The sequence below is a fragment of the Carcharodon carcharias genome, chromosome 10 (assembly GCF_017639515.1).
Source record: "Carcharodon carcharias isolate sCarCar2 chromosome 10, sCarCar2.pri, whole genome shotgun sequence".
NCBI lineage: Eukaryota > Metazoa > Chordata > Chondrichthyes > Lamniformes > Lamnidae > Carcharodon > Carcharodon carcharias.
Window position 1 is genome coordinate 127,925,139 of NC_054476.1, and position 27,850 is coordinate 127,952,988.

Here is a 27,850-nt window from a genome sequence, read left to right on the forward strand (position 1 = left end):
TTCCCCTTAGCGGAGGTGTCATTAACCAGGAGGCTTAGATTTAAGGTAGAGGGCAGGAGGTTTAGAGGGGATTTGAGGAAAAATTTTTTCATCCAGTGGTGGGGGCTATCCGGAACTCTCTGTCTGAAAGGGTGGTAGAAGCAGGAACACTCACAACATTTAAGACGTATTTGGATGAACATTTGAAACACCATAGCATACAAGGCTACAGGCCAAGTGCTGGAAAGTGAGATTATAGTAGATAGGGGTTGGATGACCGGTGTGGACACGATGGGCCAAAGGGCCTCTTTCCATGCTGTAAACCAGCGCACAAAAATGCTATAAATAACACATCCTGGCAAGTGGGAAAGATACAGAGAACAGCGAAGGGTGACAAAATCAGTAGTAACAGCTACAAAAACGGCGTATGAAAATAAGCTTGCAAGGGATATCAGAAGCAACACAAATTTTTACAATTATTTTAGGTGATCAGGAGCATTGTGTGCCCTTAAACTGATTGTGGTGATATTATCAATGAAAATAAGCAAGTGGCTGGGGTATTTAATAATTACTTTGTGCCAGTAATCACAGCAGAGGAAGTGGTCAGCATGCTGGAAATCCCAAGGAATCTAATATTGAATCAAGGTCAGGGACTTGCCCAAATTAATGTAAGCAAAAAAAAGTAATGAAGACAAGAAAGGCATGAATGAGTTATATCCCCAGTGCCAGATGGTTTCCATCCCAAGGTTTTAAAGGAACATTGCCAATGCCTTAATTATAAAGCCCCCTCAATTCAGCAACTTTTGAATTGGAAAGTTGTGCCTATTACTCAGCTATTTAAGAAAGGTATGAGAGGGGAAGCAGCGAATTGTAAAACAGTTAGTCTAACACCTGTCAGGGAATTACCAGAATTTATAATTAAGCATAGGGTGACCAAATATCTTAAACTTTCTGCCGATCAAAGAGAAGTGAAGCAGAAAAACAGCATCTATACTTATGTGTACTACTTTCAAATTAGTGTGGTATATTCGCTGCTGACAATGTAGCCTGCTGTACACTGGGAAGACCAAATGCAGATTGGGTGACCGCTTTGCAGAATACCTCCATTCGGTCTACAAGCATGACCCTGAGTTTCTGGTTGCCTATCGTTTTAATTCTCCGCCTTGTTTTCATGCTGACCTCTCTGTCCTTGGCCTTCTGCAGTGTTCTAATGAAGCTCAATGTGACTTTGAGGAATGCCACCATAACTTTTGATTAGGCAATTTACAGCCTTCCAGACTCGAACATTGGATTCAACAATTTCACACTGTAATCTCTACCCTCATTTTGTTTCCTTTCTCTTTGAAATTTTTTGGTGTTACTTCCGTTTTTGCTTTTAGCAGCAGTATTCATCATTCTGCCCATTCACACCTCCTCTAGAAACCATTTTTTCTTGCACCATTGCCTCTCCTTGTCGTCTACTTTTTTACAGACTTGCTCTTTTGTTCTTTTTCCCACCCTCCCCAAGTTCCCTTGTTTAAAACCTATTACATTTCTAATTTTCCTAGATCTGTTGGTAAGTAATCAGCCTGAAATGTTAACGGTATCTTACTCCATGGATGCTGCCTGACCTGTTAAGAATGTCTAAGAATGTTACTTACATGGTCTTCAAGAAAGCAATTAATAAAGTCCCTCCATAAGAGACTGTTAGCTGAAGCTGAAGCCCATGGAACTGAAGGCTTATTATTGGCTCAGTGAGGCAAATGGCTGAGTGGCAGGCGATGGAGACTTGGGGTAATTGGCAAGGTACTCTAATTGGTAGGATGTAAGTAGTATCCTGCCAGAATCTGTGTTTGGGCCTCAACTATTCACTGCATTTATTAATGACTTGGAAGATGGGATATAAAGCCACATATCCAAATTTGCTGATGATGGGCAGTGGATGCAAAAAAATTACTAAAAGATACAGATTGCTTAAGTGACTGCGCAAAACTGTGGCACATAGATTTAACTGTAGGAAAATATGAGATCATCCACTTTGACCTAAGAAGGATAGAGCGGAGTATTTTCTAAATGATGCAAAGCTCAAAACAATGGGGGTTCAAAGAGCCTTGGGAGGCTGGGTACAGGGATGGGTATGGACATGTTTTGAGAGCAATCAAAAAGGCTAATGGGATGATGGCCTTTATATCCAGAGGACTAGAATACATGGAGGTAGAGGTTATTCTTCAGCTATACAAAAGCCTGGTTAGACCATTCCTGCAGAACTGAGTAGTTCTGGCCATTGCACGTTAGATCTTGGAAGGAGTACAACGTAGGTTTACCAGAATGACACCTAGATTGCAAAAGTTAAATTACGAGAAGAGACTACACAAACTAATGTTGTATTCCCTGGAATTTAAAAACTTAAGGGTGAATTGATCAATGTTTTCAAGATATTAAGAGGAACATATAGGGCAGATAGAGAAAAACTATTTCCACCAATTGGCGAGTCTAGGACTAAGGAACGCGGTCTAAAAATTAGAACCAGGCTTTTCAGAAGTGAAATTAGGGAACACTTCTATACATAAAGGGAGGCTTAAGTTTGGAATGCACTTTTTCAGTCAGCAATTGATGCTAAATCAGTTCTTCAGTTTAAACCTGAGATTGAATAGATTTCTGTTAACTAAAGGTATTAAGGGATATGGGGCAAAGTTGTGTATATGGAGTTAGGTTGCAGATTTGCCATGATCTCATTGAAGGCAAGACAGCTTAAGGGGGTTAATGGCTATTCCTGTTCTTAACAGGAGGCATAATAAAGCACTATATAAAAATAGTAGAAAAATATCTTCACGCTGCAAATGATTAAGGTCTGGAATGTACTGCCTGAGAGTGTGATGGAGGCAAGTTCAATAAAAGCCTTCAAAAGAGAATAAAACTATTATCTGAAACCCCTGACCTTCCCCTGTCTGATGCTGAACGTTCAGTGCTCAGCAAAAGACTCAGTTTCATACCCTTATGCCCTGACCTCAATGAATTTCAGGCTTGGCACGATGCTGAACTCTTCTTCTGCCGCCTTCGTCTCCGTGCTTACTTTTTTGGGCAGGAGTCCTCTCCCTGTTCAATGGATCCTTTTACCCGCCTCCAATATTCTCCCTCCACCCGGACCCCTCCCTCTGGATTCTTACCTGCTCTTGATCTTTTCATTGAGAACTGTCGGCGTGACATCAGTCGTCTTAATTTCTCTGCTCCTCTCACCCATTCTAACCTGTCTCTTTCTGAACTTGCCACACTCCATTCTCTCAGGTCCAACCCTGACTTTGTCATCAAACCTGCTGACAAGGATGGTGCTATTGTTGTCTGGCGCACTGACCTCTACCTCGCAGAGGCTGAGCATCAACTTGCAGACACTTCCTCCTAACTCCCCCTGGACCACGACCCCACCACTGATCATCAAGCCATTGTTTCCAGGACTGTCACTGACCTTATCTCCTCTGGAGAACTTCCCTCCACAGCTTCCAACCTCATGGTCTCCCAACCTCAGACAGCCCGCTTCTACCTCCTACCCAAAATCCACAAACAGGACTGTCCCAGCAGACTGATCGTGTCAGCCTGTTCCTGCCCTATGGAACTCATTTCTTGCTGTCTTGACTTCATTCTCTCTCCCCTTGTCCAGTCTCTTCCCACCTACATCCGTGATTCCTCTGACGCCCTACATCATATCAACAATTTCCAGTTCCCTGTCCTCAACCGCCTCCTCTTCACCATGGACGTCCAATCCCCCAATCAGGATGGTCTGAGGGCTTTCCGCTTCTTCCTCGAACAGAGGCCCGAACAATCTCCATCCACCACTACTCTCCTCCGTCTGGCTGAACTTGTTCTGTCACTGAACAATTTCTCCTTAAATTCCTCTCACTTCCTCCAAATAAAAGGTGTGGCTATGGGTATGCGCTTGGGCCCCAGTTATGCCTGTCACTTTATGGGGTATGTGGAACATTCCTTGTTTCAGTCCTATTCAGGCCCCCTCCCACAACTCTTTCTCCAGTACGTTGATGACTGCTTTGGTGCTGCTTCATGCTCTCATCTGGACCTGGAAAAATCTATTAATTTTTCTTCCAATTTCCACCCGTCCGTCATTTTCACATGGTCCATCACTGACACTTCCCTTCCCTTCCTTGACCTCTCTGTCTCAACTTCTGGTGATAGACAGTCCACCAATATTCATTACAAGCCTACCGACTCCCACAGCTACCTTGACTACAGCTCCTCATACCCTGCTTCCTGTAAGGACTCAATCCCATTCTCTCAGTTCCTTCGCCTCCGAGGCATCTGTTCCGATGATGCCAATTTCCAAAACAGTTCCTCTGACATGTCTTCCTTCTTCCTTAACTGAGGTTTTCCACCCATGGTGGTTGACAGGATCCTCAACCGTGTTCAGCCCATCTACCTTGCATCTGCCCTCACACCTTCCTCTCCCTCCCAGAACCATGGTAGTGTCCCTCTTGTCCTCATTTATCACCCCACCAGCCTCCGCATTCAAAGGATCATCCTCCGCCATTTCCAGGATGATGCCACCACCAAACATATCTTCCCTTCAGCCCCCTTGTCAGTATTCCGTAGGGATCGTTCCCTCCCAGACACCCTGGTCCACTCCTCCATCACCCCCAACACCTCAACCCCCTCCCACGGCACCTTCCCATGCAACCGCAGAAGGTGCAACACCTGCGCCTTTACTTCTCCCCTCCTCACTGTCCAAGGGCCCAAACACTCCTTTCAAGTGAAGCAGCACTTCACTTGCACTTCCCTCAACTTAGTCTACTGCATTCGCTGCTCCCATTGCGGTCTCCTGAACATTGGAGAGACCAAACGCAGACTGGGTGACTACTTTGCAGAACGCCTTCGGTCTGTCCGCAAGCATGACCTGGACCTCCCTGTCGCTTGCCACTTTAACACTCCACCCTGCTCTCTTGCCCACATGTCTGTCCTTGGCCTGCTTGCAATGTTCCAGTGAAGCTCAACGCAAACTGGAGAAACAGCACCTCATCTTCCGATTAGGCATTTTGCAGCCTTCTGGACTTAACATTGAGTTCAACAACTTCAGATCATGAACTCTCTCCTCCATCCCCACCCCTTTCCGATCCCCCTTTTTCCAATAATTTATATATTTTTTATATATATATTTTTAAAAATATATATTTTTCTTTTCCCGCCTATTTCTATTATTTTTCAATGTATTTCCATTCATTGTTTTATCTCATTGTTTTAGCCCATTTCGATCCCTTCCCCCATCCCACCCCCACTAGGGCTATCTGTCACTTGCTTGTCCTGCTTTCTACCCTTAACGTCACCATTAGCACATTCCATAGCTAATATCACCACCGTCAACACCTCTTTGTCCTTTTGTCTATGACATCTTTGGCAATCCCTTCTTTGCCCTCACCTATCACTGGCCCTCTATCCAGTTCTACCTGTACCACCCCTCTCAACCAGATTATATTTTATCTCATTTCTATTTTTCCTTAGTTCTGATAAAGAGTCATACAGACTCGAAACATTAATTGTATCCCTCTCCGCAGATGCTGTCAGACCTGCTGAGTTTTTCCAGCTATTTTTGTTTTTGTATCTGAAAAGGAAGTATGTTTGTGGTTACGGGGAGAAGGCAAGAGAATAACACTAAGGGAATTGCTTGTTCGGAGAGCTAGTGCAGACATGATGGGCCTAAAGGCCGCCTCCTGCGTTGTAACAATTCTGTGATTCTGTCATCAAACATTGTTAATGATCATTTGTGCTTTCATGACATTGTGGTGTGGTGTGAGCACTGTGATGTGGTGTGAGCATGCCCTTTTCAAACCATTGCTGAAACACTTGTGGTTTAAAATAGAAAGCATTGGGATTTATGCAATGCCCTATGTCCTTAAGTATCCCCGAGATTAGTTTATATACTTTTTCTACATATCAAGCTAATCTTCTGTGAAGTAGCTTGTGCTATTGTCATTGCTGCATTATAGCCTTCCTATGAAGGCTTAAATATCAAGGTACTTAACCTTTTACTTAGAACTTCCTAATTTAACTTAAGTATTCCTTTAACCTAAACGGCAATGGAGTTGTGAAATAAGATGTTATAAGCTGATTTAATCATACCTTTTTCAACAGCCGGCCCCAGATTCGTTAGAGACTCTCTAACTGCTTATGAAATGCACACAGCTTTGGTTTAAATAGGCGTCCATGTAGTTTGAACTACAGCACTTGTCAACATTAGAAATGGACATCAAAACTATGTAGTACCATGAACTTTACTATTCCTTGATAATTCAGCATTGCAGTAAATTACTACTAAAGCCTCCCTTCCAATGCAGTATCAAACACTGTGGGGAGTTATCCACTTTATTATATCATCGAGAATACTGACCAGAATCATATTTCTACTAGCTTATGTACAAGAAATATGATCATACAGAAAATTGATAAACTGTATTTCAGTAGTAATTTATTGCAATGCTGAATTAACAAGAAGACCTTCCCATAAAGAGTTTGGAGTACAGAAAGTTTTATTCAAGTAGAATGCTGAAGTGGGACGAGAGCCTGAGTGGTGTAGTTGGTCATGCCCCTGCTTCTGAACCAGAAAGCCCCAGATTTGATACTCACTTCAGAAGTTGATGGTTACAGGAGATCCCAGCCACTGGTGCAAGCATGCATGCAGGTAACAGTGATGATGCACAGCCTGGTTAAATGGGAAGGGTTAGTGGCAGGAAGAACATCAGCTGTAAAACCACCTAAAAAAATTATGGTTGATATGAAAGGTGATTGAACTGAATTGTGGCAACCCTGTGTAATGGAAAAAGCTGAAAGAAGAAGAGAGAGAATGCTGAGGTAGGGGCTGTGCAGGTACATGTATGTAAGCAGACTTTCCAAATAACTGAGGCAATTAAACATTGTTTAATTTAGTACTGCGTATAAATCCTGATCTCTTTTGACACAGTATTACACCTCATTTGATCTCAGTCTCATTGAGGTAGAGAGGAGAAAACTAACCAAGGTTTCTGCTGCTGAGTGTTATCCAGTGACTGTTTATGTAGGTGGTGCTTGGCTGTGATGTCCTGTGATTGAGTATTCTATCTACATGTGAATTTTGTAAAGAAAAATAATTTTGGCTGTTGACAGATGTGCTAGTTCTGAAGAATACTAAGTACTCAGAAGGATTAATCAACACCATTTATTTTTTGTAATGTGCACCAGCAGCAAAACACTTGCTTTGGGTGTTTTTATTGTACATCACTGCTGCTGCAACTAGTATTCTTTGAACATGCTCGCTTTTTGTGAATTTGATTGCAGATCTATGCTCATTCGGTAAGAATGGCCACTTAAGCACAATACTAGAGGCTGACTGACACCTGTGTAACAACGCCACAGCAGGTGATTCAATGAGTGGTGGCGGGGGTGGGGGTTGTGGTGGGAGGAGCCAAGAGAGAATATTTTAAAGAAACAAAAGGCTGTGGAAGAAATGTTTGTGTGTAGACTGGTAATTCTGAAGTATAAACACTTGGGCGGAAATTTTCTATTTTCAGCCCATGATTTTCCGTACAAATCAATGAGCCGAAAATTGTGGACTGCATGTGCACATAGCTATTCAGTATGCACTCCTGAAGCCAGGGTCTTCTCTAGGATGTATGAGCAGAAATATCAGTACTCTATATGTCCTTATAATCTCAAGACTGCGGATGAAATTTACACCTAGCTAGAAGATGCCAAGCAATGTGTTTATTTTTTCCAGCTAATAAAATTGGTGGGACGAAAAGGTGTTATTGTTAGAAGAGGTAAAGTTAAAAGCCTAGTGATATAATAGAAAATTTACATTCAAAGAGAAAGATAAAGGAGAAAGGAGATTGTGTGTAAGGTAGAGGCATTTTAAGATCCATCAAGTATGAGAAACTTCCAGCCTGTAAGCCACAGAGCTGAAAGAAACTCAAGAAACTGAATGTGACTGTCCAGGACGTGCTTTGCCAGTGATCTGTTAAATCTGAGTTTTATTGTTGCCTTAATGGGAAAGTAACTTAGAGTCAGATTAATTAGGGGATTTTTGTAGTTATAGCAGTAATTTGTAGACGTATGCATGAGTTTACAATCTTTCTTGTATTAATGTTTAATTTAGTTTCATAAAAAAACCTTTTGAGACTCGGTGGTCTTATTACTACTGAATTCAAAGCCTGCATCTTGAAACATACAAATTGCAAAAATGGGTTATGACAGTTGTTTCAAGTTTTCCCCTGGGATTTGAAAAACTCAGCCTTTACCATCGGCTGTGTCATAATAGTCTGCACTCACTAGCAGTGTTATGTTTTCTCTAGACATCTGCGGAATGGTGCTGTGATATCACGCTGCAGCCAGCCAGAAATCAGCTGGTGGGGCTGGAGGAATGCAGATGATGAATATCTGGTGACATCCATTGCTAAAGCCTGCATCCTAGACCGAGGAACCAAATTGAGTGGAAAGAGCAAAAGTGAGGGAACTTATCTGCCGGACACAGACTTTGGTGAGCTTGCAGAGCAGAAATATCTGTTATACCTAATTGAGAAACTCAAGATCTATTTATTATCCAGAGTGCTTTTTATTTCCTCTTTTCAGGGTACTAATTCATGCTAGAATAAATCATGAGTGCCTTCCAGCATCTCACCAAGTGGTAACTCAGCATATGTGAGCCTAGACGATCTGTAGAGGTATCAAAGCCAAACTTATTCTTATTCTTGGCAATGTTCATAAGTGCATCTTTAGGTAGATGTTATATAATGAGAAGGAATAGAATCTTGATCTTTTTAACCCCTTTTGTCAGAGATTAATCACACCAAGGCATCATTTCATATGTAGGAACCCCATTTATTACTTGTGCACAAGGGAGAACAATACAGCGAGAGTTATTGTACTGTCTCAAAGCAGAATACACAAACACTTGCTTAAAAGCATTTTACAGCCAATCAGTAAATTTTGCACATCTCAATCCGCTTATTTGCGTATGTTAACCGACCAATCCATGTTTTAGTTAATTTCCATTCCCACCACAACAGATGTGGTGCCTACGCACTTGGTTGTCACAACTTTGATTACATTCGGCCTGAGAACGGACAACTCAGAAATGTCTCAGGGCTCATCCTACCACAGCGGTCAGACAAGATGGTATTGTTCTTCAAGGTTGCAGTATTTTCTCTTAGGCCTAAGCATTTAATTCAATTTCTCCATTAACCCTTTTAGTACTAAGTGGGTTCCCTATTTGTCTAGGCCACCACACTTCACACACTCAAGGCTAGGGCTGCAAAATGAGTAATCGTGCATGCAATACTGGTTTTTAAGTCTGATTATTCTAAATGTTGGCCCAGAACAGGGCAGTTTGCTTCAAAATTTGATGGACAGTTGCAGTAGAGGTGAGGCCCAGAATGTCTTCTCACTCTCCACCAACTGAGTGCAGAGGAATAGAAAATCTTAAAAAATGTAATTTGAAAGAAATGCAAAGAAAGGACATGGAGAAGGTGGGTTGGAGTTTTTATGCACCATAGAGCAATGCTGTTTACTGATGGGACACTGCTTCATGCCCATGGTCTCCCACAGTATGGAATATGTTCCAGCTCATCATTGAGTATAACATAGATATATTGTTGCAGGAAGGAAGGGATAACTGAAGCAGTCAACTACCACCGACTTGATCAGATCTGAAAAGTCAGTGGCCTGGGAATAAGCCTGCACTCCAAGACCCTTCCTTCTAACTCCCTACTGCCAACTGTATCTGGTGAATAGGAGTGAGGAAACAAAAGGAGGCAGCTTGATCATGTGAAGAGCAAAAGGTTAGGCACACCTGCAGATGGAGCCTAATACAGTCCTGGAAGAAGCAACAAATGGGGGCAGAACCCAGAACTGTCAGGTTTGCACCTCATATTAAAAACGGCCAGAAATTGCACATCAGTTGGAATTATACTACTTATGCCATGCCCTTATATGTCTCCAGCCAACTTTGTAGGCATTCATGGGCTACCCTATTAGATCAAGCCAGATCATGAGGCACCCACCCCTGCTGAGAGTAGACTCTCTTTTGAGATCCCTACAATAAAGAATCCAATTAATTCCCAAAAGATTGATGATGATCAGTTCCCTGTGGTGACTGAAATTATTTTTTGGCTTTCAGTCTTTGACCTTGGAAGACCAGTGTGCTGCTCTGAATTCAATCATTTCAGTGGGACAAGTGTGCCTGATGCACTACGGTGAAGGGGAGGGAAACATTCTCTTCCAAAAATCTTTAAATTACCATGTTGCCAGGATTTGAGGTAGAGAACCACAACAGTAGGTATCCGTCCTGGCCTGTCACAATTCTTTCCTCACAAATATCTGTATATTTTTTATACTGGAATTGTTTTTGTGGGTTAATGTTGGTAAACTTAAGCTGATATCAGAGAGGCTTTTAGCAGGTACAAGAGGAACAAATCAGCGGAGGCATTAGTGGAATACCGAAAGTGCAGGGTGGAGCTTAAGAAAGCAATTAGGAGAGCAAAGAGGGCATATGAGAAAGCTGTGGCTGGTAAAAGTAGGGAAAATCCCAAGATATTCTATAAGTATGTCAATGGGAAGAGGATAACTAAGGAAAGAGTAGGGCCCATAGGGACCAATCTATGGGTGGAGCCAGAGGATATCGGTAGAGTGTTGAACGTTTACTTCACATCCGTCTTCACCCAAAAGAATGAGGATGAAGGTATCGAATTCAGGGAGAGAGACTGCGAGGTTCTTGAGCAAATTGATATAGGGAGTGACAAGGTATTGGAGGTGTTGGCAGGCTTAAAGGTGGACAAATCTCCAGGTCCAGATGATTTGTGTCCCAGACTGCTGAGGAAGGCAAAGGAGGAGATCGCAGGGGCTCTGACCCAAATTTTTAATTCCTCTCTAGCCACGGGTGAGATGCCAGAGGACTGGAGAACAGCTAATGTGGTTCCGCTATTTAAGAAGGGTTGTAGAGATAAGCCAGGGAACTACAGGCCAGTGAGTCTCATGCCATGCCCTTATATGTCTATGCCCTTATATGGTAGGGAAACTATTGGAGAAAATTCTGAAGGAGAGACTCTATCTCTACTTGGAGAGGCAAGGTTTGATCAGGGGTAGTCAGCCTGGCTTTGTCAGAGGGAGGTCATGCCTAACAAATTTGATTGAATTTTTTGAGGAGGTGACCAGGTGTGTAGATGAAGGTAGTGCAGTTGATGTAGTTTATATGGATTTCAGCAAGACCTTTGACCAGGTCCCACATGGGAGACTTATAAAGAAGGCAAATGCACATGGGATACAGGGTAATTTAATGAGGTGGATTCAAAATTGGCTTAGTTGTAGGAGACAGAGGGTGATGACAGAAGGATGCTTTAGTGACTGGAAGCCAGTGTCCAGTGGCGTACCACAAGGATCTGTGCTGGGTCCCCTATTATTCGTCATTTATATAAACGACATAGATGACTATGTGGGGGGTAGGATTAGTAAGTTTGCGGATGACACAAAGTTTGGCTGGGTGGTTAACAGTGAGGTTGAGTGTCTTGGGCTACAGGAAGATATAGATGGGATGATCAAAAGGACAGATAAGTGGCAGATGGAATTTAATCCTGAAAAGTGTGAGGTGATACACTTTGGAAGGAGTAATTTGACAAGGAAGTATTCAATGAGCGGTATGACACTAGGAAGTTCTGAGGAACAAAGGGACCTTGGCATGTGTGTCCATAGATCTCTGAAGACGGAGGGACATGTTATTGGGGTGGTGAAAAGGCATACGGGACACTTACCTTTATCAATCGAGGCATAGATTACAAAAGTAGGGAGGTCATGTAGAAGTTGTATAGAACCTTGGTGAGGCCACAGCTGGAGTACTGTGTGCAGTTCTGGTTGCCACATTATAGGAAGGATGTGATTGCACTGGAGGGGGTGCAGAGGAGATTCACCAGGATGTTGACTGGGATGAAACATTTAAGTTATGAAGAGAGGTTGGATAGACTTGGGTTGTTTTCGTTGGAGCAGAGAAGACTGAGGGGCGACCTGATCAAGGTGTACAGGATTATGAGGGGCATGGACAGGGTGGATAGGGAGCAGCTGTTCCCCTTAGTTGAAAGGCCACTCACGAGGGGACATAAGTTCAAGGTGAGGGACAGGAGGTTTAGCAGGGATGTGAGGGAAAACCTTTTTACCCAGAGGGTGGTGATGGTCTGGAATGCGCTGCCTGGGGAGGGTGGTGGAGGCGGGTTGCCTCACATCCTTTAAAAAGTACCTGGGTGAGCACTTGGCACGTCATAACATTCAAGGCTATGGGCCAAGTGCTGGTAAATGGAATTAGGTAGGTAGGTTAGGTGTTTCTCATGGGTCGATGCAGACTCAATGGGCCGAAGGGCCTCTCCTGCACTGAGATTCTGTGATATCACTATCTGTTAAAGATCAAGCTGCTCACCACAATAGTTGGGAGCTAATATGTAACAATCTTGTTCTAGACTCATCCATAACCTCAGGATCTGTGGCAGAGGGTGGAGGGACACCACAGAAGTTGCTTATTTTGGATGCAAGATCATACACTGCAGCTGTAGCCAACCGAGCGAAAGGCGGAGGTTGTGAGTGTGAAGGTATGCATTACGCACTGGCACAGCATGTGCTCCTGAACCTGATAGGTAGAATTGCATCTCAAGACTGAGTTTTCTCATCCCCTGGCCTGTCAGTCGATACTGATACAATAGATTATGGAAGGAAAGTTTTTGTTTGCCTATGTACAGTAAGTCCCTGCTTAATTAACATCAATTCACTTAACATTGTTTCACCTTAATGTCGCTTGCCACACACATCCTCTTCTGTGGCATGCCTGCTCACACGACTTTTCCTTCATTGCTTCTGCTCCCACCCTCATTCATCCCTTCCCTCCCGCCCTTGCCTTTTACTGTAGTCCCCAGTGTCTATTCGTCAGTTGTTCCTCTCTGGCTGGCTCCCGTTCTGAACTTGCACTGAAGTCCTGTGCTCCATCTAGTGGCAGAGGTTGGTTAGTGCAGATACTCTTGGGACTTCATCTGTGACCTGTACTGACTACCGTCTTCCGGTAGATGGACTCTGGTCAATCTAAAAGTACTGTAGGTAAGTGTACTTTTTAAAATATTGTTTTGTGTGTTATATTTCAAGTGATGTATTTTGTTTTGCAAGTTAATTCAGCTAAGAGTGCACAGTGCAGAACATTTATGGTACAGTATTTGAACTTGTACATTGTTTTTCTCCGAGCAAGAAATGTTCGAAGGAACTGGCTTTAACCTCGATTCCTGTGGGAACCTATGATTCACTTAGTCATGATTTCCAGGAATGCAACCACAACTTTAAGTGAGGATTCCCTGTATACAGAAAGGGTAATAGGCCAGAGCAAGCAGTGTCAGGTTGTAACTCTCCGAATAGCATTGGGGAAGAGTTTATGGTACATCAGTCATATTACAGAGAGAAGTATTCTGACCAACCTGTTCATCCATCTTCAGGGAGACACAATGATGCAAGCAACAATGGGTCCTTCTGAGTACCTTTCAGAGTCTTGATAGCAGATTAGTAGATGACAGCTCCAAGTCCTCGAGCTACAGCTGACAATAGTTGAGGTTGAGAGTCCCTTTCGTAGGTGCACCATAAATCAGCATCATGCACATGCAGCTTCCATGGCTTTCAACTATTCAGCTACCAGTGTGGTTTTAAACTGAAACAATCCCCAAAAATATTTACATGCTCTCAGTACTCCTCTTCTAAATACCATGTAAGCTACTCAAGAGGGTAGCTGACATGCAGAAAACATGTTTTGATAATATATAGCAGTGGAAAATACATGCTGGTTAGCCAACAATACAGAGGCCAGACAGACAGAAGTTAGAGGGCCCCATAAGATCCTGCTGTACATAGGACAGGCTTCTGGGATCGTTGTTTGAAAAATAGGGCCTGAAAAGAATACCTGAAACCTATATCCTGTGTCTTGCATTTGTTAGAATGTACTAAGTATATGACTTCTTTAAATATACATTTAATTATATTATTTAGTTTAATATTGATGAGTTTAAGCATGTCTTGTAAGACAAAGTATCAGCTTGAATGTATAATTTTTAATTCCTAGAGTGCCATAAATGAGAATCTGGATTTTTTGGAAGATACAGGTTAGCGTATATAGCTTTTATATATATTAGATTTGTGATTTTAATACGGTTTGAGAAAAGTGGGTAGGTATGAAATTTGAAAAATTGTAATATTTTAAAATGCATTATTTTTGTTTGTTTGGCACAATTGTAAAATTTGGTGCATTGATACCCATGAGTAACATTGCAGCACCCCTTGTCCACTAAAATCACTTGAACTGATAAGAGTAGGGTGGCAGATCATAAGCTTAAACCAGTTCAAAAAGAATTAAGGCTAATATCAAAAAGTTTTCTTCGCACAAAGAATGATCGAGTATTGGTAGCAAAATAGCTGGGATCATTCAATAATCAATTGAATGCTACAGTGGAGAGTCTATAGGGTCAATCTGGTTGCATGAATTATGATGGACCATATGGCTTTCTCATCTGTGATATTGTGAAAGAGATTAATGATTATTTTGCTTGTCTGAAGTTGTGACAAACTCGAACCAGATGCTAACTTCCTGGTGAGTGTTTAACATTACAAGTTAGTTAAAGGCATGTCCAGAATTGATATCAGGTACAATTTTTTCACACACAGCACATAGAATGGGCACCTCTGTAGAGTAGAGGAAACATTCAAACAGCAGTTGGATGCTGCAATAGTGGGGACTAGGCTTTTGAGAAAGAATGAACTTTATAGGTCGAATGGTTCCATTGTCTATATGACTCAATTATCTGTTGAAGTATCAGGGCCTAGCTGGACATCTTTTCTGTAGACCTAGATATGATCGATGCTGTAATATCCATTGCAGGCAGCAGTAAAAGTTCACTGAATCCTAGATAGCACCTCAGGTACTGCTGCCTTCTCCACCCTGATTTGCTGATTCTTTGTTTATTGCAGAGTATTATCCAAACTGTGAAGTGATGTTTATGGGAATGGCAAATATCCATTCAATCAGGAACAGCTTCCATTCACTCCGAGCAGTCTGCAGTCAGATGCCAGACCCTGGAAAGTAAGTGCCATTCTTCTAATGTTGTAAGCTGTTTCAAAGGTAGTTAAATTTCCACCTGTCTCACTAGTTGCTGTGTTTATCAGTCTTTAACCAATGTGTGTGCAATTGTACAAATCATATACTGGCTGAATTGTGTATGTACACAACAAAAGTTAGCAATTATATAGCACCTTTCAATAGAGCAAAAATATCCCACAGGGAGAGAAGGAAATATTGAATACTAAACCAAAGAAAAAGAGATGAAAAGTTTGGTTAAAGACAAGTTTTAAAGGATGAGAAAGAGCAGGGGGAAGAAATTCCAGAGTGTGGGGCCGAGGCAGTTGAAGGCAATTTAATGAGACTGGTTTGTAGGGAGTTGCAAATGGATGTATCCGTTTTGTGCAGAAGTTTGTGTCGTGTGTGAATGTGCGTGCATGTTGTGTACAGCGCTCACTAGTTGTGTGTGTGCAGTAGTAGATGCGACACCAGTTCACATTTGTGTTGCTTGCATTACACACGTCAGTTCACTGTTTATTGCTTGTGGTGGGCACACCAATTTCCTGTGTTGTGTGCATTGGATACTGTTTACTGTGTCTGGGTGTGCCTGCCTGTCTGTCTGTGTGTGTGCCTGCCTGTCTGTCTGTGTGTGTGCCTGCCTGTCTGTCTGTGTGTGTGTACCTGCCTGTCTGTCTGTGTGTGTGCCTGCCTGTCTGTCTGTGTGTGTGCCTGCCTGTCTGTCTGTGTGTGTGCCTGCCTGTCTGTCTGTGTGTGTGCCTGCCTGTCTGTCTGTGTGTGTGCCTGCCTGCCTGTCTGTCTGTGTGTGCCTGCCTGTCTGTCTATGTATGTGTGTGTGCGCGCGCCTGCCTGCATATGTGTGCGCGCGCGCCTGCCTGCGTATGTGTGTGTGTGCGCGCCTGCCTGTGTATGTGTGTGCGCGCGCGCCTGCCTGTGTATGTGTGCGTGCGCCTGCCTGTGTATGTGTGTGCGCGCGCGCCTACATGTGTATGTGTGTGCGCGCGCGCCTGCCTGTGTATGTGTGTGCGCGCGCGCCTGCCTGTCTGTGCGCGCGCGCCTGCCTGTCTGTGCGCGCGCGCCTGCCTGTCTGTGCGCGCGCGCCTGCCTGCCTGTGCGCGCGCGCCTGCCTGCCTGTGCGCGCGCGCCTGCCTGCCTGTGCGCGCGCGCCTGCCTGCCTGTGCGCGCGCGCCTGCCTGCCTGTGCGCGCGCGCGCCTGCCTGTCTGTGCGCGCGCGCGCCTGCCTGTCTGTGCGCGCGCGCGCCTGCCTGCCTGTCTGTGTGTGTGTGCGTACGTGCTTGCGCCTGCCTGTCTGTGTGTGCGTGTGTACGTGCACTTGTCTGTCTGTGCGTGCATGCGCCTGTCTGTCTGTCTGTGTGCGTGCGTGCGCCTGGCTGTCTCTGTGTGCGTGCGTGCGCCTGGCTGTCTGTCTGTCTGTGTGCGTGCGTGCGCCTGGCTGTCTGTCTGTCTGTGTGCGTGCGTGCGCCTGGCTGTCTGTCTGTCTGTGTGCGTGCGTGCGCCTGGCTGGCTGGCTGTCTGTGTGCGTGCGTGCGCCTGGCTGGCTGGCTGTCTGTGTGCTTGCGTGCGCCTGGCTGGCTGTCTGTCTGTGTGCGTGCGTGCGCCTGGATGTCTGTCTGTCTGTCTGTGTGCGTGCATGCGCCTGGCTGTCTGTCTGTCTGTCTGTGTGCGTGCGTGCGCCTGGCTGTCTCTGTGTGCGTGCGTGCGCCTGGCTGTCTGTCTGTCTGTGTGCGTGCGTGCGCCTGGCTGTCTGTCTGTCTGTGTGCGTGCGTGCGCCTGGCTGGCTGGCTGTCTGTGTGCGTGCGTGCGCCTGGCTGGCTGGCTGTCTGTGTGCGTGCGTGCGCCTGGCTGGCTGGCTGTCTGTGTGCGTGCGTGCGCCTGGCTGGCCGTCTGTGTGCGTGCGTGCGCCTGGCTGGCTGTCTGTCTGTGTGCGTGCGTGCGCCTGCCTGTCTGTCTGCGTTTTATGTTGACCCATTTTTATTTGCACTTAATCACTGGGTGTGTTGCCTTGTATTTTGTTGACAGTTGGCTTTCAGCCCTGGAGAACACCAAGTGGTTACAACACTTATCTGTGATGTTGAAGGCAGCTATGCTGGTTGCAAATGTGGTGGACAGGGAAGGGAGGCCAGTCCTTGTACACTGCTCTGACGGCTGGGATCGCACTCCACAGATAGTTGCGCTGGCCAAGATTTTACTAGACCCTTATTATAGGACGATTGAGGTATGGTTAAACCTTATATTTTACCTATGTCAATCAGTTTATGGTGCAAGTTACTACATGTTTTGTGCTATGATTAAAAACCATTCTAAGCTGGCTTGAGATAATCCAAACATGTTCAGATAAAATATTTGATGCCTATTGGAGAAGTTTTTTTTTTCCCTATGACCAAGAACAAGATACAGCTCTTGGAAGTGAAAGGCAGTGTTGTTAGGATCATTCCTGGAATTTCCCTAACTTCAACTGAACAAAGAAAATTGCACAATATGCAAAGGAGGACCACATACTAAACAACTGAAATGAACAGTACTTCTTTTCCCTTTAATAATTTGTGTGTGAGCAATAACTGGGAAACTGGACTTCAGCACTTGGTTCTTGGTTGATAATTTCCTCAGAATTCTAAAGCAGATCACACAAAAAGTCCAAAAGCTGGAATGAAACCAGGATCAATTTAATCTGAAACTGGGATCCAAAGTTGACCCACAGGCAGATGGGAAAGGTGCACAGGAATTGAAGCCATAAATAATTTTTAAAATTCTTTCACGGGATGTGAGCATCACTGCTAGGCCAGTATTTGTTGCCCGTCGCCCTTGAGCAGGTGGTCGTGAGCCACCTTCTTGAACTCCTGCAGTCCATGTGGTGTAGTTACACACACACACAGTGCTGTTAGGAAGGGAGTTCCAAGATTTTGTCCCAGCGACAGTGAACGAATGGTGATATATTTCCAAGTCAGGATGGTGTGTGGCTTGGAGGGGAACTTGCAGGTGCTGGTGGTCCCATGCATCTGCCACCCTTGTCCTTCTAGGTGGTAGAGGATGCAGGTTTGGAAGGTTCTTGTTGAAGGAGCTGATTGTGTACACTGCTGCTGATGTGGGTCGGGGTGAAGGGAGTAAATGCTAAATGTGGTCGATGGGGTGCCAGTCAAGTGGCTGCTTTGTCCTGAAGGGTATCCAGCTCCTTAAATGTTGTTGGAGCTACATTCATCCAGGCAAATTGAGAGTAGTCCATCACACTCCCGACTGTGTGCCTTGTAGATGGTGGACAGGCTTTGGGGAGTCAGGAGGTGAGTTACTCACCACAGAATTCCCAGCCTCTGACCAGCTCTTGTAGCCAAAGTATTTATACGGATGGCCCAATTCAATTTCTGATCAATGGTAACTGCCCCCCAAGATGTTTATAGTAGGGGATTGAGTGATGGTAATGCCATTGAATGTCAAGTGGGAGATGGTTGGATTTGCTCTTGTTGGAGGTGGTCATTGCCTGGGGGGGTGATATGGTTGGATTCGCTCTTGTTGGAGATGGTCATTGCCTGGAATTGGTGTGGCAAAAATGTAACTTGCCACTTAACAGCCCAGACCTGAATGTTGTCCAGGTTTTGCTGCATTTGGACGCTGACTGCTTCAGTATCTGAGGAGTCACAATTGGTGCTGAACATTGTGTAGTCATCAGCTAACATCCCCACTTGTGTCCTTATGTTGGGGAAGAAGGTTATTGATGAATCAGCTGAAGATGGTTAGGCCTAGGATACTACCCTGAGGAACTCCTGCAGTGATGGCCTGGGAGTGAGATGATTAACCTCCAACAAACAAAACTGTCTCAGTTTGTGCTAGGTATGACTCCAATCAGTGGAGAGCTTTTCCCCTGATTCCCATTGACTCTGGTTTTGCTAGGGCTCCTTAATGCCACACTCGGTCAAATGCAGCTGGAATTTAGCAGATTTGTCCATGTTTGGACCAAGGCTGTAATGAGGTCAGGAGCTGAGTGGACCTGGTGGGATCCGAACTGACCGTAAACAAGCAGGTTATTTCTAAGTGCCACTTTGTAGCACTGTTGATGACCCCTTCTGTCACATTTCTGATGATCAAGAAGTCTCATGGCATCAGGTCAAACATGGGCAAGGAAACCTCCTGCTGACCACCACGTACTGCCATCCCTCAGCTGATGAATCAGTGCTCCTCTATGTTGAACACCACTTGGAGGAAGCACTGAGGGTGACAAGGGCGCAGAATGTACTCTGTGTGGGGGACTTCAATGTCCATCACCGAGAGCAACTCGGTAGCACCACTGCTGACCGAGCTGGCCAAGTCCTAAAGGGCATAGCTGCTAAACTGGGTCTGCGGCAGGTAGTGAGGGAAACAAGAGGGAGAAACATACTTGACCTCCTCCTCAGCATCCTGCCTGCCGCAGATGCATCTGTCCATGACTGTATCGGTAGGAGTGACCACCGCACAGTCGTGCAGACCAAGTCCCACCTTCACATTGAGGATACCTCCATCGTGTTGTGTGGCACTACCACAGTGCTAAATGGGATAAATTTCGAACAGATCTAGCAACTCAATACTGGGCATCCACGAGGTGCTGTGGGCCATCAGCAGCAGCAGAATTGTACTTGAACACAATCTATAATCTCATGGCCCAGTATATGCCCCACTCTACCATTACAATCAATTCAGGGGATCAGTGAAGGACAGCATGCCAGGAGCAGCACCAGGCTTACCTAAAAATGAGATCTCAACCTGTTGAAGCTGTAACATAGGACTACTTATGTGCCAGATAGCATAAGCATCAAGTGATAAACAGGGCTAAGCGACCCCACAACCAACGGATCAGATCTAAGTTCTGCAGTCCTGCCAAATGCAGTCGTAAATGGTGGTGGACAATTAAACAGCACATTGGAGGAGGAGTCTCCACAAATATCCTCATCCTCAATGAAAGGAGAGCCCAGCACATCAGAGCAAAAGATAAGGCTGAAGCATTTGCTACAATCTTCAGCCAGAAGTGTCAAGTGGATGATTCATCTCAGCCTCCTCCGGAGGCCCCCAGATTCACAGACGCCAGTCTTCAGCCATTCAGTTCACTCCACGTGATATCAAGAAGCAGCTGAAGGCACTGGGTACTGCAAAGGCTATGAGTCCTGACAATATTCTGGCAATAGTACTGAAGACTTGTGCTCCAGAATTTGCCAGACCCCTAGCTAAGTTGTTCCAGTACACCTACCACACTGGCATCTACCCGGCTACGTGGAAAATTGCCCAGGTATTTCCTGTACACAAAAAGCAGGACAAATCCAACCCGGCCAATTACTGCCCCATCAGTCTACTCTCGATCATCAGTAAAGTAATGGAAGGGGTCATCAACAGTGCTATCAAGCGACATTTGATTAGCAATAACCTGCTCACTGACGCTCAGTTTGGGTTCTGCCAGGGCCACTCAGCTCCTGACCTCATTACAGCTTTGGTTCAAACATGAACAAAAAAGCTGAGCTCCCGAGGTGAGATGAGAGTGACTGCCCTTGACATCAGTTTGACTGAGTGTGCCTTCAAGGAGCCCTAGCAAAACTGGAGTCAATGGGAATCGGGGAAAACTCTGCACTTGTTGGAGTCATACCTAGCAGAAAGGAAGATGGTTGTATTTGTTGGAGGTCAGTCATCTGAGCTCCAGGATATCACTGCAGGAGTTGCTCAGGGTAGTGTCCTCAGCCCAACAATCTTCAGTTGCTTCATCAATGACCTTCTTTCCATCATAAGGTCAGAAGTGGGAATGTTTGCTGATGATTGCACATGATTGCATAATGTTCAGCACCATTCGCGACTCCTCAGATACTGAAGCAGTCCATGTCCAGGTCTTGCTACATTTCGACAATATCCAGGCTTAGGCTGACAAGTGGCAAATAACATTTGCGCCACACAAGTGCCAGGCAATGACCATCTCCAGCAAGAGAGAATCTAATCATCGCCCCTTGAGGTTCAATGGCATTACTGTACTGTATCCCGCATTATCAACACCCTGGGGTTACCTGAGATAAAAACAGAAAATGCTGGAAAAACTCCAGGTCTTACAGCATCTGTGGAGAGAGAAACAGTTAATATTTTGAGTTACCATTGATCAGAAAGTGAACTGGACTAGCCATGTAAACACTGTGGCTCCAAGAACAGGACAGAGGCTAGGAATCTTGCGACGAGTAACTCACCTCCTGACTCTCCAAAGCCTGTCCGTCATCTACAAGGCACAAGTCACGAGTGTGATGGAATACTCCCCACTTGCCTGGATGAGTGCAGCTCCCACAACACTCAAGAAGCTTGACACCATCCAGGACAAAGCCTTCTTGATTAGCACCACATCTACAAACATTCACTCTCTCCACCACCAATGCACTGCAGCCGTAATGTCTACCATCTATAAGATGCAGTGCAGCAATTCATAGGGTTCCTTAGATAGCACCTTCCAAACCCATGACCACTACTGTAGAGAAGGACAAGGGCAGCAGATCGATGAGAAACCACCACCTGGAAGTTCCCCTTCAAGTCACTTACCATCCTGACTTGGAAATATATCGCCGTTCCTTCACTGTCGCTGGGTCAAAATCTTGGAACTCCCTAACAGCACTGTGGATGTACCTACACCATATGGACAGCAGCGATTCAAGAAGGCATCTCACCACCACCATCTCAAGGGCAACTAGGGATGAGCAATAAATGCTGGTCCAGCCAGCAAAGCCCACATCCCGTGAATGAATAAAAAAACCCCAACAACATAGAACCAGGAATGATGCTAGGTGAGCATCAAAGGTAATCGTCTCTGGATTATTACCTGAACCATATGCAAATTGGAATAGGGTCAAGCAGATCAGAGATTTAAACCCTTGACTCAGAGTAGTGTGGGAAGAAGAGGTTTCGATTAATGGGGCACTGGCACTCATATACAGGGAAGAGTGAGCTGTTCAGTTGGGATGGGCGCCACTGGAACTAGGCTGGGACCAGTGTCCTGGCCAGTCATAGAACTGTGTCTACAGACATGGCTTTAATCTGAGAGTTGAGGGAAGGCTTTAGTGAAGGGAGATTTAGAAATCCAAAGAGAAAGGTCGAAGCATCAGAACTGTATAGCAATGTGGGTAAAGACAAGCAGAGTGGGCCAGGTAGGAACGGAGAGTTTAACAAAAAGTGCATGCTAGTGAATAAGAGCATTGCAGAGAAGAGAAGTAAAAGATTGAAACTAAAGGTTCTTTATTTGAATACATGAAGCATTCACAATAAGATAGATGAACTAGTGGCACAAGTAGAGATAAATGATTTGGATTTAATCACCATGATAGAGATGTGGTTACAAAGGTTGGAAATAAATATTACAGGGTACACAATATTAAGGAAAGACAGACAACATGGCAAAGATGGAGGGGTAGCCCTGAGAGTAAAAGATGACATTAGGACATAAATGAGAAAGGATCTGGCCTCAAGATCATGAAGTAGAATCAGCATGGGTACAAATTAGGAATAGCAAGAGTCAGAAAACACTAGTGGGAGTAGTTTATAGGCCCCTTAACAGTACGTAGATTGTTGGGTAGGGCATTAAACAAATTATTGGAGCTTGTAACAAAGACAATGTAAGACCATAAGACGTAGGAGCAGAAGTAGGCCATTTGGCCCATCAAGTCTGCTCCGCCATTCAATGAGATTGTGACTGATCTGATAATCCTCAGCTCCACTTTCCTGCCTTTTCCCCATAATCCTTGATTCCTCTACCGACTAAAAATCTGTCTATGTCAGCCTTGAATATACTTAACGACGCAGCCTCTACAGCCCTCTGCGGTAAAGAATTCCACAGATTGACTACCCTGAGAGAATAAATTCCTCCTCTTCTCTGTCTTAACGACCTCTTACTCTGAGATTATGCCCCCTGGTCCTAGTTGTAATAGTTGTGGGGTACTTTAATCTTCATATAGCCTAAGACAATCAAGCTGGCAAGAGTGGTCCAGGAGATGAGTTTGTAAAATGTTATTGTGACAGTTTCTTGGAGCAAAATGTTGTGGAAACAACTTTGAAGCAGGGTTAATTAGTAATGTTGTGGTAAAAGATCCTCAGGGAAATAGTGATCATAATACCATTGGATTCTATTTTAAGTTTGTAAGTGACATGCTCCAATCACAAACAAGAACCTTAAACTTAAAGCCAATTACATGGTATGAGGGAAGAACTGGCTAAGGTTAATTGGGTAAACAGACTAACACGAATAGAGGTAAATGAACAGGGGGAAATATTTTAAGGAATGATTCAAAATTTTCAACAAAAATACATTTAATTGAAAAACGCAATCTCAGTGAGAAAGACCCATCCATGGCTCAGGAAGTTAAGGATAGTATTAGTTTAAAAAAAAGGCTAACAATGTCACAAAAAACTGTAGCAACTCTGAGGATTGGGAGTGTTTTAGAAATCAGCAGAGGGCCACCAAAAAGTTGATAAAAATGGAAAAAATAGAATATGAGAGTAAACAAGTCAGGAATATTAAAACAGATTGTAAGAGCTTTTATAAGTATGTAAAGAGGAAGGGATTAGCTGAAGTAAATGTTGGGCCCTTAGAAGAGACAGGAGAAATTGTCATGGAGAATGCGAAAATAGCAGAGGCATTGAATGAATATTTTGTGTCTATCTTCACAGTAGAAGACAAAAGTTTCGCACCAGAAATAGACTGTAACCTAGGGGCTAAATAGTGTGAGGAAATTAATAGCAGAGAAAAAGTATTGGTGAAACTTGGTCTAAAATCCAACAAACCCCTGGGACCTGATGGCCTACACCCTCGGGTTCTAAAAGATCCAGCTGCAGAGATGGCGGATGTGCTAGCTGCGATTTTCCAAAATTCCTTAGACTCTGGGATAGTCACATTAGGTTGGAAGTTGACAAATGTTACACTGCTTTTCAAGAAAGGCAGAAAAGCGAAAACAATGAACTGCTGGCCAGTTAGCCTAACATTGTTGGGAAAATGCTGGAATCTATTATTAAGGAAGTCTTAATGCATTTAGAAAAGCATACTATGGTTAGAGTAAGTCAACATGGTTTACTAAGGGGAAATCCTGTTTGACAAATTTATTAGAGTCTTTTGAGGATGTAACTAATGTGGCTGATAAAGGGGAGCCAGTAATGTAGCATACCTGGATTTCCAAAAGGCAATCAATAATGTGCCGCACAAAAGGTTGATAGGCAAATGAGGGCTCGTGGGGCAGGATTTTCCGGTCATCAGGCAAGTGCAGCGGATGGACCTGGGAGCAGCCGGGAAATGGTCCGCTGCATGCAATCGGCCCTTAACTGCGATTTCATGCTGGCCAATTAACGGTCAGCCAGCGTATAAGGCGCCAAGAAGCTCAGCACTACCGGGGTGGGGACGGGAGGAGGGCAAGTGCAAAAGTCTGCGCATGCATGGGGGAGCAGGCACTGAAAGCTCCCTGAGGGCACAGAGCTGCCTCAGGAAGCTGAAGAATTGTGGATTCCAAAATAAAGATTTTAAAAATGATATAACATGTCCCCACATGTGACTCAATCAAATGAACAGGGACATAGTAAAAATGATGGTTAAAAGTCTTTACTTTTTAAAATTACTATTAGAAACCTCATCTTGCCCATGGATGAGTTTTCCTAAAAAATGCAAAGAGCGCTTGGCTGATTTGACCGCCTGCCAACCGTAAGGTTGGACGGACAGTGAAAAATAGGAGAACTTAATTAATTAAGGGCCTTAATAGACATCTTAATTGCGGCACACTGCCGACTCTCACGCATGTCTCCCGACTGAAATATTGCGTGAGTGCACGATGATATAGGGACGCTCACCCGACATCATCACGCGCTATTTTACGCCTGACTGGGTCAGGCATGCGCCTTCTGGACTAAAATCCTGCTCATGGAGTTCGGTGTAGTATTTTAGCATGGATAAAGAATTGGTTAACGGATAGATAGCAAAGAGTGGACATAAACAGGGGTTTTTCAAGTTGGCAGGCAGTGATTAATGGAATGCCACAAGGATCAGTGCTGGGGCCTCAACTATTTACAATCTATATTAATGACTTAGGAGAAGAGACGGAGAGTAGTTTGCTAATGATACCAAGCTAGGCAGGAAGGTAAGCTGTGGGGAGGACAGAGAGAGGCTACCAAGTGCTGTAGACACGTTAAGTTAGTGGGCTTCAAGATGGCAGATGGATATAATGTAGGGAAGTGTGAGGTTATTCATTTTGATCGTAAGAAATAGAAAAGCAGAAAATTTTTTAGAAGGCGTGAAACTTGTAAATGTTGATGATCAAAGAGACTTAGGTGTGCTTGCACAAGAAATGCAGAAAGTTAGCATGTAGCTGCAGCAAGCAATTGGGCGAATGGCATGTTGGCCTTTATTCCAAGGGGATTGGAGTACAAGAATAAAGTCTTGCACAAGGTTTTGGTGAGACTACATCTGGAATACTGTATGCAGTTTTGGTCTCCACATTTAAGTAAGGATATACTAGCATTGGAGGTGGTACAGCGAAGGTTCACTAGTTTGGTCCCTGGGATGAGGGGGTTTTCCTATGAAAAGAGGCTAAGTAATTTGGGCTTATATTCTCTGAAGTTTAGAAGAATGAGAGGTGATCTCATTGAAATTTACAAAATTCTGAGTGGGCTTGATAGGGTAGATGCTGAGAGATTGTTTTTGCCAGGTGGGGAGTCTAAAACATGGGGCAGGTTCTCAAGAAAAGGGAAAATCATTTAGGACTGAGATGAGGAGAAATTACTTTACCTGAAGAGTTGTGGATCTTTGGAATTCTCTACTCTCAAGGGCTGTGGATGCTCCATCATTGAATACATTTAAGGTTGGAATAGACAGGTTTTTGGTGTCTCGGAATTAAGGGAGATGGGGAGAGGGCAGGAAAATGGAGGTGAAGCCCAAGATCAGCCTTTATTAAACGGAGGAATAGGCTCAACAGGCCATATGGTCTAACCCTGCTCCTATTTCTTGTGTTCTTGAGCAGGTTTTTCCCTCTTGTTGGTTCTCTTGCCACCTGCTGCATACCCTGTCTAGCAGCTACGTCAATCGGGTTGCGGTCAGTCGTGGTGCTATCCAGCCACTCTTGGTGATGGACATTGAAATCTCCCACCCAGGGTACATTCTGTGAACTTGCCAGACTTGGTGCTTCTTCCAAGTGTCATTCAATATGGAGGAGTGCTGATTCATCAGCAGAGGGAGTGGGAACTTTGCCTTGGAATTGTCCAACTGACATATGATGCATTTTACTGATTCTCAGCCCTTAAATAGGACACTCCTGTTTGTTAATTCTGGCAAGTTTAAATCATTGCTAATGCTTGAGCCTCTTTGTCAGATGCTCCGTTTGGGAGCTGGGAACATGAGCTAACTGATGAGTTTCACACTTGCATAGAAACTGAAGTCAACTGAAAATAGCAAAACTGATCAAGGCCAATCATAGAATTCATCCCATAAAATCATTCTCATCTGTTATGCTTTTTTTTGTGAACTTTGGGTTCTTCAAGGGTACTCCATAATATACCTTAATGTGCCTCTGTGATATTCCCCATTCACACCAGCCAACCTATGGCCTCTGAAATTGCCAAGTAGTGCTGTTAGCAGTTTTGTCCTTTGGGTCTGAGCACCCTCAATTGGATTGTAATTGGCAAAATTCGTTTCACAAAGGAACCCTACATCCAACAGACTGGAGGCTTTCATCCCAGCTGTGGGTTGGAATTGAACATAAGCATGCAGCTATTGTAATTATGGGCAATGTTGCAACTGGAGTAATCTTCATCACAGTAAAGCTGTTATCGTCACCCACCCAGATATTCATTTTGAAGTAGTGCCATTTATTCAGAGTGACTGAGATAGATTTCTGGATTATCAATATAGAACAAAAGTAATATAAAAATAAAACATTTGTCATCAAGCTATAGTAAACTGGGGGAAAGTTGATCTCTTAAAGTTCAATGTGTTTCTTCATGGGAATGTGATCATCAGAAGATTAATCCATCATTGAGTCTAAGCAGAGATAATAGAAAATGAAAATACTGTTAATCTAAAACTTTAGAAATAAATGGATCCACCAGCATCTGGAACAGAAAAAGCAGGTTGACCTTTTAGGTGGAGACCCAAAATCATAGGTGACAAAAGTTCATGATCCCAAACACTAACATTTCTTCTCTTTCAGTTACTGATGGGAAGTCTACAGTTTTAGATATTCTGTATGTTATTGACATTTTATTGCGTGCCGTCACTGGATCTTTGAACACAGCATTATTGTTTCTATTTTACAGGGATTTCAGGTTCTGGTGGAAACAGAATGGCTGGATTTTGGTCATAAGTTTGGTGACCGATGTGGCCACTCTGAAAATCTTGATGACCTGAGTGAGCAGTGTCCAGTATTTCTGCAGTGGCTGGACTGTGTCCATCAACTTTTGAAGCAGTTCCCATGTCTCTTTGAGTTTAGTGATGCATTCCTGGTAAGGGTTCTGAATAGGAGCATGTGGATGGTACACATTTAACAAAGTTGTTTCTGTATCTAATTAGAATGGGTTAGCTTTACAAACAAGCTTATTTGTTCAGTTACAACAACAACTTGCATTTCTATAACACTTTTAACCCAATAAAATGTCTCAAAACTCATCACAAGAACATTAAACTTAAAACTTGACATTGACCCACATAAGGCAATGATAAGCCAGATGGCCAAAAGCTTGATCAAAGAAATAGGTTTTAAGGCACGGCTTAAAGGAGGAAAGAGAGGGTAAGGCGTGCAAATCTTTAGGGAGGGA

The 27,850-nt window shown here is 44.1% G+C and overlaps 1 protein-coding gene across 14 annotated transcripts in view; it reads left to right on the forward strand.

Annotated features, from left to right (window-relative positions):
- The window catches only part of mtmr4 (myotubularin related protein 4), a 199,489-nt gene that overhangs the window by 137,257 nt on the left and 34,382 nt on the right, over nt 1-27,850 (forward strand). For all 14 annotated transcript variants that reach the window (XR_005944217.1, XM_041197614.1, XM_041197617.1 and 11 more), the window contains 5 exons: nt 8,283-8,467; nt 12,429-12,557; nt 14,962-15,073; nt 17,108-17,303; nt 27,353-27,538. Coding sequence is in view for 13 of the 14 variants with exons in the window: in XM_041197614.1 (XP_041053548.1) it covers nt 8,283-8,467; nt 12,429-12,557; nt 14,962-15,073; nt 17,108-17,303; nt 27,353-27,538 (808 nt within the window). In the remaining variant the exon portion in view is untranslated. The remainder of the gene's footprint in view (nt 1-8,282; nt 8,468-12,428; nt 12,558-14,961; nt 15,074-17,107; nt 17,304-27,352; nt 27,539-27,850) is intronic.